At 42.3% G+C, this 18,009-nt stretch overlaps 1 protein-coding gene across 7 annotated transcripts in view; it reads left to right on the top strand.

Annotated features, from left to right (window-relative positions):
- ARHGAP26 (Rho GTPase activating protein 26) overlaps positions 1 to 18,009 on the top strand; it is a 597,030-nt gene that overhangs the window by 567,877 nt on the left and 11,144 nt on the right. For 5 of the 7 annotated variants that reach the window (XM_065554977.1, XM_065554976.1, XM_042850867.2 and 2 more), the window contains one exon: positions 59 to 16,498. In XM_065554977.1, coding sequence (XP_065411049.1) covers positions 59 to 147 — 89 coding nt within the window. In that variant the 3' untranslated portion in view covers positions 148 to 16,498. Of the gene's footprint in view, positions 1 to 58; positions 16,499 to 18,009 lie in introns of those variants that run through there. The other 2 variants (XM_042850866.2, XM_042850865.2) reach the window with 1 other exon arrangement.

Raw genomic sequence — 18,009 nt, 5'->3', positions numbered from 1 at the left:
TCCACTAGAAAATGTCCCTTGTAAGGTTGATATTAATATCCTTCTGTTCTCTCCTCAGTTCATCCATCTCAGGAGCCTGGCTGGTTGGAAGGAACCCTGAATGGGAAGACAGGACTAATCCCCGAAAACTACGTGGAGTTCCTATAACTTTGGGCACAGAAGCAACACTGCTGAGCTTTACATGGTATCCATGACAACTGCTGATTAGAGTGTTGTAGATAATTTGCTCTTTGCCACTGTGAAATGCAGGGTGAAGGACTTTCCAATTCCTATTGAAATTAATGTTTATACGAATGATAATGTATATGTCTCCTTCGGTGATCTATTGTGGTGTGTGCAAATATACTGCAGAAGGGGCGGTCAGAGGCTCCGTGGAGGTCATTCAACTCTTCCAACTTCTAGTAAAGGCGTGTGATTCCTACAGCCACTGCTCCCACATTCTCAACTTTGTTCCTTTTGTTGAGCCATTGTATCAATGAAAGGAGAAATGGCGAAATGCAGGAGCTTAAAAAGGCACATTAATACCCATTTCAGGGCCCTATTCTGCAAACCCTTGATTTGAACTAGTAGACCCACTGACATCAACCTTGACTTCAGCGGAACTGTTTATGTGAGTACTATTAGCACAAATCCAGGGTATGTAGATTGGACCTTAAGCCACCATTTCACAATGTGGGAAGGAGATTATATGGGAGAGAGGAGGCTGTTGCCATTTCTTCCTCACAAATTCTCCCCTCCTTGTTGAATCAGCCAAAATTAATCTCTTATTAGCTAACAGCAAAGCAATCTCTCTCTCATATAGCTGTGAGGAGGGGAGAGGTTAAGGTACTGTTTACATACGTCAAACCACTAACCGTTTCTGCAGCAGCAGTTTACACAGCCCTGAGCCATCTTGACGGGATTCAGTCCAGTCTTGACAAACGCAACACACCATACCCTGGAGCTGACGATAGCCCTACTTACTTAGTATTATATTTTTTTTAAATGCCATTGTTTTCTGATGGTGAAAGCAAAAACAAAAGAAGTTGAATGATCTCTGTGGGGTGAGCGCAAGATCAGCTGTGAATTTTCAGCGCTCTGATGAGCATCAGCACAATGGCGGAGAGAATATTTTGGACCAAACCTTTCGTAACTTTTTTTTTTAGATTTAGATTTATGCTGGGTAAACATCTGTGATCTGTGCAGCCGGCATTTCCTTCCTGGAAGGCAAGATGCAGCTCTTGATAAATACCACTTGTTTTGTGTGACTTGCTGATTTGTATCATCACTTACCAGTGCACATTGTAGAGAGAGGAATCCATGCTTACTGAATGCCCGGGCCACTCTTACGTCAATTTTGGTTACATTTGCCACTCACTGCAGTTGCTTTTATAGATGGCGTCTTTGCTTGCAGCCTAGCATATAGTCTGGTGATGCCAAGTCTGTGCAGTACTGATTATACAAGTAAATCTTTTGTAGCTATATAAGCATTTATTGTTCATGTAGCCAGTTGAAATTCTAAGGAAAACAAACAATTAGTCCTTCCAATGGTTTTTATTTCCCCCCTCTGCGCCGCCCTTAGAAAAAGCCTCCTCTGTTGAGTACCCAGTTTGGATAGAGTCACTCCAGTCTTGTATTGTTCTCAAGAAAGATTTTTGCATAGTCCTTAGCACAGCTCAGATTATATTTAAAAAAAAAAAGAAAGAACAGAAGAGTCAAACTTTCCTGATATTTTGGCAAGTGCTACAACATTTTATAGTAGAAAATCATGAGAAAAGCTGGCATCTTGGCAGGAAGAATTATTTGTCTAGCTATCACATTATCACGCAGAGATGGGATTTAGGGAATAGATTTATTTTCTGTTTTAATTATTTTTTAAGAACATGAGTGCTTGAATTGCTGTATGTTTCACTTTTTATTGTTGGAAAAAATCATATGTAAATAGACTAATTTGAAATATTATGAGGGAAAGTTCTGTTTGATATTTGTAGCGGAGCTGTAATAAGCTAGAAGTTCCCTGGATATTTGAAACCAGTTTACAGGGAAAAACACACAGGCACCCAACCTAACCTTTAAACAGGACCTTTTCTTTCATTTTGTCACCTACTCTGCCAGCCGGCTGGATTGAGTTTTTGCTCACTTTTTAATTTCATTTACATTAATTAAACTTCCTAGACTTTGGGGTTGGAAGGAGACAATCTAATATATATCATACATAAAAGATACAATAAAGTGTATATGTATTATGCCATCACGCACATATGTGTGTGGGAGAGAGATATAATGCGCACACATGCCTTTGTGGGTTTTCTCAGCAAAATGGAGCCAAGTTAAGGGCTTTCTTTACTTACGTCTATGTGTGACAGAGATGGGAGAAAGTATATCTTAGCTTCGTGGCAGTTTGCTTGCCTGTCCGTCATCAAAAAAATAATTAAAAGGCTAGAAATTGTTGAAGAAAGATAATGGAATGTTAAGGATGAAAAACAAGTGATTGGCAGACCTGTGCAGAGGGGGAATGGAAAGATTTCCAGTATATCCACATTAAAAAAATAAAATAAAAAATAGCCAGGTACAAAAGTTACTTAGCTAAAGCTTGCTGTTACTATTCACTGATTGACTTTTAGAAGCCATTGTTACCTGACTTTTCTGGGTTACTTTAATGTCATACTTGTGAGCTACACAGTGTGACTGTCTGTGAATAAATTGATAGATAAGATCATACCCTCTTTGGACAGGACTGGTTAGATCGTCAGGAAAAGTAACTGACTATAACTAACTCCATCCTATAGTATTTTCTGGTTTGAAAAGTAATCAAATTAAGAGGATAAAATGGCCGGGGGGGTGGGGAGAGGAGAGGATTCATAATGGGATAGAGGAGAGGTTGTTTCACCAATATGTTGCGGATTTAAATCCACCCTCGCATGTTAGCAGCTAAAAAAAATCTACCAGCTGATTTCTGTTTGGTCTCCTGTGTGAAATTATTGGTTGGTCTTCATCCATATCCCAGTGGACAGGTGTCTGTATTGCAATATTCACCACTACGATGAACCCTCATTGGCCTTTGTGTTGACATCAACAAAGAAAAAACAAAGATTTTGAATGGGCAAGGGAGAGTGAAATAACTTCTCAACTCAGAGGTGAAGGACACTCCCCACTGCAAGCAGGATGGTATAACATACACTACTGTTATCTATGCTGAACCTGTTCTGTGCGTAGGCAGAGGGTTTCATCCTCCATGACTGTCAGTCAGGCATGTTTGTTCAGTTTTCATAGATTCTAGGACTGGAAGGGGTCCAGAGAGGTCATCGAGTCCAGTCCCCTGCCCGCATGGCAGGACCAAATACTGTCTAGACCATCCCTGATAGACATTTATCTAACCTACTCTTAAATATCTTCAGAGATGGAGATTCCACAACCTCCCTAGGCAATTTATTCCAGTGTTTAACCACCCTGACAGTTAGGAACTTTTTCCTAATATCCAACCTAAACCTCCCATGCTTCTTGCTCTATCCTTAGAGGCTAAGGTGAACAAGTTTTCTCCCTCCTCCTTATGACACCCTTAAATACCTGAAAACTGCTATCAGTCCCCTCTCGGTTTTCTCTTTTCCAAACGAAACAAACCCAATTTTTTCAGCCTTCCTTCATAGGTCATGTTCTCAAGACCTTTAATCATTCTTGTTGCTCTTCTCTGGACTCTCTCCAATTTCTCCACATCTTTCTTGAAATGCAGTGCCCAGAACTGGACACAATACTCCAGTTGAGGTCTAACCAGTGCAGAGTAGAGCGGAAGAATGACTTCTCGTGTCTTGGTCACAACAAACCGGTTAATATATCCCAGAATCATGTTTGCTTTTTTTGCAACAGCATCACACTGTTGACTCATATTTAGCTTGTGGTCCACTATAACCCCTAGATCCCTTTCTGCAGTACTCCTTCCTAGACAGTCTCTCCCCATTCTGTATGTGTGAAACTGATTTTTCCTTCCTAAGTGGAGCACTTTGCATTTGTCTTTGTTAAATTTTATCCTGTTTACCTCAGACCATTTCTCCAATTTGTCCAGATCATTTTGAATTATGTCCCTGTCCTCCAAAGCAGTTGCAATCCCTCCCAGTTTGGTATCATCTGCAAACTTAATAAGCGTACTTTCTATGCCAATATCCAAGTTGTTGATGAAGATATTGAACAGAGCCGGTCCCAAAACAGACCCCTGCGGAACCCCACTTGTTATGCCTTTCCAGCAGGATTGGGAACCATTAATAACAACTCTCTGAGTATGGTTATCCAGCCAGTTATGCACCCACCTTATAGTAGCCCCATCTAAATTAGTTTATCGATAAGAATATCATGCGAGACCGTATCAAATGTCTTACTGTTTTGTCCCCTCTATGCAGATGATGTCTGGGTTCTGTGGCCCCTCCCTCACCTGAAGAGATGGGGCTTCTGTTTCTTTGGTCTCTGTCTAACACTCTCAGTCATTAGGTAGGCTGGCATATTTGACCAACATTAAATTCAACTGAAAAAATTTGAAAGATTTAAAACACAAAAAGAAACCCATTTGCTTCTCAAGACAAGCTGTCTGAAAGTAATTTGTTTCCACGATGAGTTACTTTAAAAAGTAAGCTGGTTCTGTGTACTTAGCTCTTGTAATCAGTTCTTTTTAATGACCCGGCCCAGAGGCCTCATTTAAGTGAATGGGAGTCATGCAGTTTGAACCTTTGGCAACTGTTTTTAAAAATATACTCCTTCTTGCTCAATGGATTCAACAGCCACCAAACAGACCCATTGGCTTTTTACTGCTTGATACGGGTTGTATCAATGTGATCCATGATTTCTGTGGTATTTAGATTAAATCTTCTCCACCTCCTACAGAATGCCTATAATATCAATCAGGATTGTCGTGTTAATTTCATAGGTGCATTGCCTATGTTGATATGTTTGCAGAGATCCCAATGGACAGGAGAGGAAGCCTAACTTGTTGGCCTGATATGATCGTTGTTTGCGCGTATTTGTTGTTTCCATAACATGACCTCAGTCCTACAGTCAGATCTGCCCCTGCATCCATATAGCGCCCCTTTGAATCAGTGGGGCTCTGTACAGGTGAAGGGGTTTGCCTTTGTTTTAGCTTTTCAAGGAAAACTGCATTGCAATATAAAACATAATTTAAGTGTTATAGGTAACATTTTCAAAACCATTTAAGTGACGTACTAGCCTAAAGCTATGTCTATGCTTGCCAGTTTTAGCGCAAAAAGACAGGGTTTTGCACAAAACCCACGCTAGCGTCTTCACTGGAAATCCACATTTTGCGCTGAAACTGCTGAGTTTCAGCGCAAAAATAAAACCACCCCAACAAGAGTCTTTTTGCTTTTTGAGCTGATGCTTTTGCGCTGATGTGCCAGTGAAGACTCTTGATTGTTTTTACGGGTCTAATTGCCCTCCGGAGCTGTCCCACAATGCAGAGTGGGAGCACCCGCTCTTAGCAGTCCTGCCTGCAGGTATGCGCCCCTCCACTTTAGCTCTGTTCTGACAGCCTGTCACTACCCGGGACACAAAACAAATCATTACTGCGGAATGCTCCTGCTGCCTCCCACAATGGGAACAGAGGCAGGCAGACAAAATGTGCTGTGCAGAGTCAGGGAGGGAGGTGAGGGCTGAGGTCAGGGTCACCCCCTTCCCCTGCCTCAGGACTGGTTGCTTCCGGCGGCTGTCACACACACACACATCCACCCCTGCCACAATAATGATTTGCTTTGTGTCCCAGAGCAGTGCATAGTGGGATAGCTACCACAGTGCGCTCTTCTCATCTGCGATGCAAGTGCAGCATACGTAAACACACTCTGACGCCTGTGGAAAACAACGTGAACACAAACTGGCGCTTTTTTTTTTGTTAGCGCTTTTCTATCACCGACAAAACTGTCAGTGAAAAAACTCTGGAAGTGTAGACATAGCTTCAGTTCTATTTTTACTTGGGCACCTAGTGCCTTTCAGTTAGACTATGGCCAGGTCCACAGCAGAATCTTTTGCCTGCATATTGATGTCTGTTAGGGGCGTAAATTTTGCAACATAGCTATGCTGGCAAATGCCTGAATGTAGATGCAGTCATACCAGTATAAAATTGCTTTTGCTGGTATTGCTTATTTCACCTGCAGAACTGGTATAAGCTATACCAATAAAAACACTTTTAAGCTGCATGTGTACTAGGAGTGTTTTGTCAGTGTAGCTTTACCAGCAAACCTCTTTAGTGTAAACTAGGCCTTAGGCTCCTAAGTGCCCAAGTTACTTTTGAAAATGGGTCCCAGGATCCTAATAATGTTACCCTATCCCTCCTTGCAAACAAAAGTACATTGCTGACGTTTTTACAAAATATCTTAAGGTTAATTAAAGCATCAAGTTGGAAGTTGCCTTTGTTAAATTTAAAGATAAAAAAAAATAAATTATGAAAATGTTGTGAATTTCTCCCCCTTTTGGGGCAACTGGATTGTTTTTGTCAAATTTCAAATTTTTAAATTAAAAAAGGGAAAGGGGGGGAATGATATTTAACCCGCACTACTTGTCGTTTATGACAAAGACATTAAAGCTGTTATTCAAAAGCATCAGAAAGCAGCGACTTTCAAAGTTGCTGCTATATATATTCTATCCTTTATTGATTGTAAACATGTGTTAGCATTTTGGCAAAAAATACATATGACCATAACATCTGTTGAAACAAGACATCAGTAACAATTGCTAGGGTGAAATCTTGCCCCCTTTGAAGTCAGTGGCAGCCAGGATTTTACCTTTAGTATCTAATATAGCACAAATAAAGTATTTAATAGAGTTCTGGGGATGAAGATCTTAAAATCACCTTGGTTTAAACTAAACAGGTAAGGCTAGAGGCCTGGTCTTTCGATCCATAAAAGTCAGGTGGGGTCTTTTCATTGATTTCAATGGGCTTTGGACCAGGCCTTAAGAGAGTTAATCCCCAACTCCTGTAAGACCCAGATTCGTTAAGGCCCCAAGCTGTGTGAAGCTCAATTAAAGTTATTGGTCCTATTTTTGGAGTAAGGAGCTACTCAATCTGAGTAAGGGTCTCAGAATCTGTCCCTAAATATTTAGGTATCAGAGATTCCTATTCAACTCTTCTTAGTCAGACATAATATTCCCTCCTCAATGGGAGCTTTGCCTGAGTTTTAAGGCCTAAATAGCTACGTGAACCACTATAACTAATCACAGCAGTTTTCCTTCAATACTTACTGTAGTTGAGCCATTAAGAAAAAATAAAATGCTCAGTGTAAAAATGCCATATTGAAGAGCTTTATTAATATTTATACCAACTTTTTACAATATACAGCTACATTCTTTAATACCTTAACAAGGATGTCCCATAATGCTGTAGTTATCAGTGTTTAAGAGATATTATGCAAAGCTGTTTAAAAGCATTTAATGAGATATGGAGAGTGTTAAAAGCAATGTGGGTGCATGTTTAATACATGAATGAAGGTTTTTTTCAAGCCTACTGTAAATGCTGTATAAAGTAATAAATATTAATAAAGTCTTTATAAATGGCACCTCCATGGAAAATATCCCATAAAAATTGCTGATTTAAATGTCAGATTCAGTGTTTTCATATTGTAGGATGCAGTCATTGTAAAATGGTATGTTGTTTGGGTGTAACTTTTTATTTTAACCTTTACAACCTGGCACAGAAATTCTGAAAGAGTCACTCTGTGTGTGGCTCTAATGTAATGCCTGTTAGCAAGCTCATTATGTTCCATTCTTTGATAGGTTTGGGTGACAAGCCATGTAAAGTGAGTGGCAATATGATTTTGAATTAAATATCTGTTCTGCTGGGTGCTGCTAAGGTCCTTTCTATGGGAAAGGAGGGACTAGAAGCTTGCACTTGAAGCAACCTTTTCATTTTTGCCGGAAAAGAAGCTATTATGTAAAAGGCGCTGTCTTTACAAAGGGTGCCAGCTCCATTGTGTGCTACACATCTACACTAATCAGTACCACTCTGTCACCTCTCACCACTCTGGGATGGTCCGATTTTAAATTCAGAAGACATCAGTGGTGACAGTCACAGCAGGGAATGCTCATCTCTGTGTTAAGCTGATCACAAACATTGCAGTCGTTCTGTGGCCTTGGCTCCACTTGGGGATTAACAGCGCTGCCGCAGCAGCACTGTGAAGCGCGAGTGTAGTTGCGCCGCCAGCGCTGCGAGAGCTGTCTCGCAGCGCTGCAAGTACTCCACCTCTCCGAGGGGCTCGCAGCGCTGCAGGCACTGATTACACTGGCGCTTTACAGCGCTGCACTCGCTGCGCTCGGAGGGATGCGTTTTCACACCCCTGAGCGCAGCAAGTTGCAACAGAGTACAGCGCCAGTGTAGCCAAGGCCTGTGATAACTAATCAATCAGACACGTGCTTCTGCAGTGATCCTTAATTTACTATGCGTGCGCCCCAGCCACACAAACCTAATAGCACAGGTATGGTAAGATTTCCTTTTCTCCAATCTTTTTTTGTCCTTTCTTTCTAGGTCACAGGTAGCCTGCAAGCCAAAACTGTCCCGTTGAGTTCTGCAGTGCAGCCGATAGCAACCTCATGTTGAATAGGGAGATTACAGGTGACAGCTCAAAGTTCTATCTCGAGCCCAGAGCAGGCTAAGTAGCAACTACTGAACAAGTATCAGAGACAGTGCCTGCTTCACAGTCATTGTGTTAGATTGTCACTTTTAAAAACCTTCGTTTTTATGTGATATGGGTCTGTCAGTGCTTACAGTCTGGCAGTTTTCTTCCCAGAACTTCACCTCTCATATGAAAAAGTCTTGTAGAATTTAGTAAGGATGAAATCAAAAGGGTTTCGTAGAAATTACTTTTACAACCTATACCGTTTAATATAGAATGAGGTCCTGTCAATAGACTTCTGTTGGTCGGCTTAAAGGTTATTATTCTCCATTAATTCTCTATTAAAATCTATAGGACTTTGTCACAAGGGATCAATTAAACATGAAGACTTCATAATTGTTTTACTCAAGCAAGAAGGAAATGCTGAGAAATAAAAAGAATGCCACAGAAGGTTAAAAGAAATAAAATGCAGCTAATTGAAGTGTGTAAAGAAGTCCAGTTTGCATCTCCAATATTTTGTATTATTAACTCCATACTTTATTGTGTTCTAAGGCAGTGGTTCTCACAACACATTTTTTGGTGGCCTCAGAGTATGGCCACCAACTCTTGCTGGTGGCCGCGCTGACAATTTTTCCTAAAATACTTAATTAACTTTAGGAGAAACAAATAAATATGCACATCAAAATCCTTGTAATTTATTTATTGCTGGCTAGGAAGTTTGCTGCTGTGAAAAGTGATTTTTTTGTACATTTCTTGATATCACTTTCCACAGCCTCCCAGCTAGCTAACAAGTCTCTGCTCTGAAAAGGGACAGTAACACTTTTCACAGCAGACTTACTCAGCCCCAGCAAACCTGGGGACAAATTAAGCCCTGGATGGGGAGGTGGATAGGCAGCAGGGACCAGGGGCGATGAGGGGTGGGAGAAGCAGCGGGGGATGGGGCCAGAGCCTGAAGCCTCGTGGCCGGAGCCTGCCACCCCACCATCCCAGGGCTGAAGCCCGAGCCCCACCACACCTGGGAAGGTGGGGAACTCACAGGCTGACTGCTCCTCCAGGGTTGTGCCCCAGGTGTCTCCAGAGGGGGGCAGGGCCCAACCCCTGCTGGCAGCTCCAGCAACCAACACCAAGGTGGCACATCCAGAAGCAACAGGGAGGGGCAGCTGCTTTGCCCCCCAGTCACTGCCCAGGAGGCTGTGGCCACCAGAAAAGCCCCTGGTAGCCTCACGCAGCCACAGTGGCCGCATTTGAGAAACGCTGCTCTGAGGAAGTACCGTACTTTACCATCTGTCTACTATCCTCTCTTCCCCAGCTCATCCCTGTGTTGCAGCGATTCAGCAACTCCACTCAAGCATTGCCTCTTATTGTATTGTAGGACAGCGACTGATTCTCTGTTCATGTGAAGATCTCTAGGAAAACTTCCCATTAGGATACCAGGGCCATGCGGCAGCTGTTAAAATTCCTTTGTTTGGAAATCTGGAAACTGATTATGCTCCTCTTGCCATGGGAAAATGCAGAGGGTTTGTGATGAACGTCACTTGCTCCCAACCTGTATTCGGAGCTTTTGACTCCAAAGCAGACCCTGAGCCCCTAGCAACTTTCACATGGGTCTGTGAGGCATGAACAGCCAATGAGATGCTCATGGTTTATTCCAGGGGTCGGCAACGTTCGGCACCGTTCGGCACGTGGCTCGCCAGGGTAAGCACCCTGGCGGGCCGGGCCAGTTTTATTTACCTGCTGATGCTGCAGGTTTGGCTGATTGCGGCCCCCACTGGCCGCGGTTCACCGTCCCAGGCCAATGGGGGCGGCGGGAAGTGGCGCGGGTGAGCGATGTGCTGGCCGCGGCTTCTCACCACCCCCATTGGCCTGGGACAGTGAACCGCGGCCAGTGGGGGCCGCGATTGGCCGAACCTGCCACGTCAGCAGGTAAATAAACTGGCCCAGCCTGCTAGGGTGCTTTCCCTGGCAAGCCGCGTGCCGAACGTTGCCGACCCCTGGTTTATTCTTTGGAGGTTTTTAATAACTGTTTGCAGCTAATGGCCAACTTTTCCAAACCTGAGTGTCTAACATTAGTCACCTAAACTTATATTTGGGTTTGAAAATAAATGGCCTGATTTTCAACTGCAATGACTTAAGTGGAAGTTGTGGGGGCTCAGTTTCTGAAAAATAAGACCACCTGGGGAGATGCACCCAAGGTTGCAAACTTTAGCCCAAGTGTCTTATTTCCCTTTACCACGGCACTTCTGTATGATATGCTAGGTGATGCTGTATAGAGAATGCTGCACGTACAGTACTGGGGCTGAATGATTTATTGTCCCATGTTAGGAATGATCTCATGACTTCTGCATGGGAATTTGTCAGGTCATTTCTAATCAGTCACAATGTTTGGCAACATGCTCTCGCCATGTCACATATTTGGTTTGTCCACCTTTACAAAGATTATCTTTTCCCCCCCCCCCCTTTTTTTCCCAAAATCACTTGCCAAATGTTTTAAAAATACAGTAAATGGTGTAAATACTTGTAGTGGAGGAGTGCAGATGTGCACATGCAACACAGAACATACAGAGTAATTTGTTTACACATAGAGAGAAGCACATAGCCAAACACCTGAATCTTTAATCCCCTTGGGACAGGAATTATAAATTGGACATCTGAATTGAAATCTTACCATTTCTGAAGGGAAAAGTCACAATGGGAGGAGGGGGGAGGGGAGACCAGTGTTAGGAAATAATTGGACAGCTGGCGCTATGAATGTTCTTCACACAGATGGCCTTGGAAGCATGAGTTGCGTTATTTCAATCACCTGTTAGGACCCACAGCCACTACTTGGTATGGGGTACAGTTGTTATTTGTACCTGTCCCTAGCCATAGTTACACAAGTCTGATCAAGGGAATATGTGTCCTACTGGGAGGGATTTTGTCAAATCAGAGTAATGCACTTGTGCCAGCCCAGCAGTCTGATTTGATTTGCATGGTTAATTACTCATCCAAAAACAAAACAAACCCCATCCCCCAGCCACCACCAAGCAACCTAAGGCTGTGACCTTTCCAGACCAGCTGAATCCCTCAAATCCTTGATTGATCAGGTCCTGAAGGGTGCAGCGTTAAACGATGAGAACAGCAATGCCTGAGCCATCTGTTGTTTCCCCTAGACAAGCGTGGAGGCTCAGATTATGCTGATTTGCGTAATCCATGTATTATCACTGGGTTAATTGGACGGTGCTGTGGAGTGTTTTGTTGGAATGTGATCTCTCTGTAAATCACTGTACCAAGGGGTTCACATTGCAGTGGGGGTGGGGGAGTCCCTTCAGGCAGGAGTAGAGCTGTGGCTCACTTGTCACGGTAGAATAATAACTTGCAAGGTCTGGTCAGCACATTGGGTTTGGATTGCAGATGTGTCCTGGTTAGTTTAATTGATTTTTGACCTACGGCAAATGGAGTGGGGGTTGGTTTTCCCCCCGTTTCTTTCAAAGAGAGGGAGAGCTCAGCACCGCCAAGAACTATACAGTACATAGGAATAATCTGGAGATGATGTATCCCCTGCTGTGGAGGCACTCAGATTCTCTGCAGAGCAGGGCAAGGCATTAGAGAGATTCAACCAGCCGGAGGGAGAGGACTCTAAGGATAGTATAATAACTAAAATTAACCATTCTGAAGTCTGACCAGCTGGCCTGCCTCTCTTTAAATGCTGCTTGATAACTGAAAATAAAGGAGAAATAAAGAAAACGAGGCACAGTTGGAAGAACCTCAGTGCACCAGGTGGCAAAAGGAGGGTAATTAATGATAACTGTATTTTTCTGCTATTTGAAGATGTCGGGACGCTGTGTGTACAGGGTGCAGTAATGGAGTCCAGAGCCACTGTCCTGATAGGAAATCTCACTCTTTCTTTTTTGATTTCTCAGGGCAATTTCCCCTCACCGTAGAGCTGAATCTCACCCAGTTCAATGGCGTATCGATTTAAACCAACTGCTTGCTGCGAAAGGGGGGGAAGTCACATTCACATATGCAAAAAGCAAACCCATTCCTAAAGGGCCAAGTTAAGATTAGAAAGTGCGTGGCACTTGAATTACTTTACTGACCCAAAAACCTCAGAACAATTATAGCTTGTAGGTTTGTGCCAATTAGAATCTTATTTCATCATTTAAGGAATAGAAACCCCCTTTAAAAAAAAAAATCTTTTTATTTTACTCCATGGGCGGTGAACTGATTATTTGAAAGCCAAGAGGGCAAAAGCAGCTTGTAATTTAGCACAACTGTTTGATTGCTCAGAAAATAGCACCTAGCGATTACCTATTATAAATCCTCCCTAATGAAGCTTATGCTCACTTCTAAACCACAGACAAAAGTGGCTTGAAAATAGCACCTGTGCTCTAAAACTCACTGACGCACTATAGAAAAAAAATCCCATCCTGTGACTCGGCTGTTGGCTCTAATTATATTTCCCTTCCTAGGAAAAGGCAGAGGATGGACATTTGTTCTCTGCTTAAGGTCTACTGGGTTGCCATAAAATAGCTTTCCTGTGACTCGCATTGGAGATAGGAGCAGCCACAGTGATCTCCGCATCCCCTCCAATGAAATTGTCTCTTAGATCCAGAGGAAAGAGAAGATGTTCAGGGTAGAGTGGAATCAGCTGGTGTGTGGACTGGCTCAACCCTGTTTCAAAGAGTAAAAGCCAGTGCAGTAATAGATTTTCATTTAACATCTATATGAAGGGGATGCCATGGGTTTAAGCTTATTGCAAATCAGATACACAATTTCAATGGATCTGCTCATATGCTTAAAGTTAAGCATGTGCTTATAGGCTTTGCTGGATCAGGCTCGAGTGCTCAGCCTATGGCAGATCAAGTCCCCAGTGAAGTACGAGGTTCTATCCATTTCAGTTATGTCCATTTACCTCAAGTCTCACAAGCATTTCAGAGGATCAGAATTCGGTTGCATTTTCTCTTACTAGTTTGGTGTCATTGGTGATGCTTTGTGAGTGACCATTTCTTCTCAGAATTAGCCAGTGTTGGCTAATCTCAGTATGTTTCTCTTTGTAGTATTTAGGCATTTGCACATGACCTATTTTTGCTAGCTTCACACACAGCACAAACAACTTTATTTTAGCAAAGGTTTGCTCTCCATTAGAGATGGGCCTGATCCAAAATTGTGAGTCTATATGTCCTAGACTTTAGGAAGTTCTCAACATGAGAACTAAACTCCAAGGCCAAATGCCTATCTGAGTTTCAAGGTGTTTCAAATTCAGATCTGAATTTTATTTGTGTAGTGCAGTGGCGCGGGCCGAGGGATGTACTGGCCGCCGCTTCCAGCAGCTCCCATTGTCCTGGAGCAGCGAACCGCGGCCACTGGGAGCCATGATCGGCCGAACCTGCGGATGCGGCAGGTACACAAACCGGCCTGGCCCACCAGGGGCTTTCCCTGCACAAGCAGCGGAGCAAGTTTGGGAACCACTGGTATAGTGGGATCCTGGGCTGTGACTGGGGCACATGACGATATTACAAAGAAATAATACCATGTAGCTTGGACACAACACTACTGTCCAGGCCTTTGCACTGAAATTGCTTCTTGTTGGTAACTTCGTTCATCACATTCCCTCCTTTATATCACGTTAGCTGAGAATGTTGCTCTAGACTCTGTTGTTCAAAATTAACATCTGCAAATTGAAAAGGGGATCAGATATTCTGATGAGCTCTCTCCAGCAAGCATTCGAGAGGTGTGCCAAGAAAAAAGATACAATAACGGACACTAAGCTCGGTTCTCCAATTTGGGGTATAGCTACACTGCAGTAAGACACTCCTAGCTGGCCCTTGCCAGCTGACTCGGGCTCACAGGATTCGGGGTAATTGCAGTGTAAAAGCTCGGGCTGCAGCCCTAGCTCTGGGGCCCCCCCACCTCACAGGGACGTAGAGCCCAGGCCACAGCCCGAACCTGAATGCCTCCTCTGCAATTAAGCCCTTTAGCCAGAGCCCATGAGCCCAAATCAGCTGACACAGGACAGCTGCAAAGTTTTTAACTCCAGTGTAGACATACCCTTAGAAACTAAACTGAAAAATGTATTCGATCAAAGCCAGAAATGTCCATTTCTTTGTCACAGGCTATAGGCCACATGAGTTTTAAATGCATAGACTTTCTTTTCCCATTTGCTCTGCCCTATTTTAATGCTCGTTTTCTTTTATGATTAAATTCCACTGGCATTCTGCACATGTTGACAGCAGGCCAAAGACTCAAAGCAGGGTGGGGATGGGGGAAATCATTCTATTGTACAACCAAACACTATGTGCCTAGTATTGTTATATAATCCCTGTATATCTTGTCAGAGTCAAAAATTCATGAAGGACACTCGCATGAAAAAAAAAACATGCAATTGATGACTGCAAGCCAGTTAGTTTGTATTCCTAGAGATCAGATGTTTCATTTGGGTTGGCCCTTCTTGGTAGAACCTGGACAGGTTGAGTGAAAACACCACAAGCTCAAGACAAAGTTTGTAGGCCGGAAGTGTATTCATGTTATAAAATCATCATTCTATGTTAGTGTTTGATATTGTCCAATAGTAAATCACTTCTTGTTGTGGTATCACATTTGATGGTTTGGGTTTTAAACCAGTTGGTGCTACTGTTAAATCAGGAGGCAGGGCTAATAGAAATTCTGACTATGTATGTCATCATCTGGAGTTCCTCTAGGTTCCCACTTGTGCTTAAAGATTGCAATGATGTTTCCTGCAAAGGCTGGGTGAGGAGGGCATTTAAGTGGCACCCAGGGCTTGAAATTCTTCCCCTCTTAATGTCCCTTTCCACACATGAACTTCATAAATCTTCATTTATATTCTTGGCTGGCTGTGTCATAGAATCATAGAATATCAGGGTTGGAAGGGACCTCAGGAGGTCATGTAGTCCAACCCCCTGCTCAAAGCAGGACCAATCCCCAGCTATCCTGTGCAGGCTCATGAGAAATATTAAAATACAATTTGAAATAAAGATTTGTATTAACCAAAGGATGAGTTTAGCTTTACACATATCTCTATATATTTTTTGAAAGTTGGGATTTAATTTAAATCTGCTATAGTCTTATGTAAATGAAGGTAAGTTCCAAATGGGATCAGACAACACAGTGTTTGCGCTTCCTGTCATATTTTAAAAATTAAAGCTAACTGGCAAAATTAAAAAAAAAAAAGGCTTCTCAACTCTGTATCGCAAACCACCTCAAATAGCATGGCTATGGATCTGGGTTTCACAGCATGGATGATCATCGTTTTCTAATGTGTTTGATGATATTTCTATCCAGAATAAGAACAGTTCTTGGGCAAGCATGCAATGCCTTCATCTAATTCTGTTCACATATCCAGCATACCTGATGCAGGATGTGTCCTGGATGTGAGCCAGTGTCATGATATAGCACCAGCAAATATAAGGCTGTGTAATCCTTCCTTCCAGCTAGTTTACCCAAGAGCTACAAGCGTTGGACTGGAGTATTTGAAACATACTTGAAGTTTATATTTACTGGGCTGGTGCAGCCACAAAAACGTGGTACAAGGATGGGGGCCCAAGCTTGATTTATAATGAAAAGCATTTATCTCCTTTTACGTTGCCTCTGGTAACCCATCTTTTCACGCTTTCATTCTAGTGCTGTCGATACTGGTCTTCTGACAGTAATTCAAAAAGAAGGGCACTCCTTGAACTATTAAATAAATCTGTTGGCGTAATCTAGCATTTTTGTAGAGCTAGGTCATGCAGTTGACTGCACAACACAGTAAATATACATAGCTATATATAGGCATGGAAGGAAAAATAATGTGCTTCATATTTTTGTCTTGTATTTGATAGTCTGTTAAATTTTTGTAAATATCATTTTACATGTGCCTTTTTTAGAGCTTATTAATTTTGTTATATTCATAATGTATAATAAATATTTTTGGGCCCGGGAATCAATATGCTGCTTCTTGATTGTGTCTTTTTAAAGCAAAACAAAAAAACCCACAAATGTGGCTTCTGTTTTCTTCGGTTAGTTGGAGCCCCAGTCCTGCTAACAGCACCAGCAGAAGGTTTATCCAGCCATGGCAAAATGAACAAGTTAAAGCACATGAAAATTGGGTCTCTGTTTCTATGCACTCTCTCTACTCACAATGGCTATAATCAGATTGGGAATGTTGTGACTTTCAAACCCAGCATTATGTACAAACACGGTTTTAGAAGAGACTTGATCCCTCAGCCATAGCACTGGTAAAATAAGTAGGAGTTTTGTCTGTATAAAGATTATGGCATAAGGCCCAAATAAAACAGTAGGAAGGCCCTACCCAGCAATACAGGCATTGAGAGGAACGTTGGTTTCATGCAGATCTCTTTCATTTAGACCACTGGCACCCTATCATGACTCTCAGAAGAAGCACTTCATCATGGAACACATTGCAAACTGCTGCAAAAGAAACAAACCAGGATGCAAAAATGGAGAATAGGCCATTATCATCCTAGCTAAACTATGTGCAAAAACATCTGCTAAGCAGTTATCATTTACCTTAGTTGGCCAACAGTGCAAATCCAGATGTAACCTACTTGGCTGTATGTGTGAGACGTAGTGCCAACCTAGAGCACCCAAAAATCATGTCAGGCCTCTAAAGTCACGAGAGGCTTAAAAATCATGAAATTGTAAAAGATAAAAGGTTGAGGTGTTTTTTCTTTGCTTTCTGTGTTCTGAGCATTTTGGGTTGACATTTTCAAGCTTTCCTCTACAACCATGACAGCTAGAATCCCCCTTTTCATTTTATTAACATAAGTCAGGAACTGGGGCGTTAGGAAAAAACAACAAATATGACCCTTGGGATGAATTTGTGAGAGTTTGCAACACTGGCCTATGTCTCAGTATTTATTTTTTATTGCTATTTTTCCTTGTATGGCCACTTCCTTGACATTGGAACCTCTTGGAGCTAACTCAGACTTAAGGAAAGCGTTCTGTGTAGAGTTATGAAGCTCCATATGCATCATGAGAGCCAGACCAGTCTGTGTGCACATTTCATATAATATTTGCAAGCTGCATGGTTATAAAGTTTATTCATGTATCAAGTAGAATTATGGATGGCAAAGAATGGAAAAGATTTAGTTTTGTACTGGATTACCCAATAAGTGTGTGTGTGTATGTACACACACCCTCTCCCTTGCCTTTTAAGATGATGGTGACAGAGTACCAGTATGTTGTGAGTCATCCATCATTGACAGAATGTGAATTATTCTCAGGAGTGTTGGGGAAAAGACATATTCGGAAATCTAATCAATGTCTAGCTATTCAATGTTATTGCCTCTGTTCTATTCCCAGGGGGTATATCTAGTCGAGTTCTAAAGAACTAGGCCTTCCTTCCACTGGAATAGTTCCATAATTTAAATGATCTCCCTGTCAGCAAGAGTTTTCTAGATACCAGACTCAGTTTTCCTTTACTTAATATGATCAT

Source organism: Chrysemys picta, chromosome 8 (genome assembly GCF_011386835.1).
Source record: "Chrysemys picta bellii isolate R12L10 chromosome 8, ASM1138683v2, whole genome shotgun sequence".
Classification (NCBI taxonomy): Eukaryota; Metazoa; Chordata; order Testudines; family Emydidae; genus Chrysemys; species Chrysemys picta.
The sequence above is the reverse complement of the archived record's forward strand: the minus strand, read 5'-3'. Positions and strand labels throughout refer to the sequence as shown.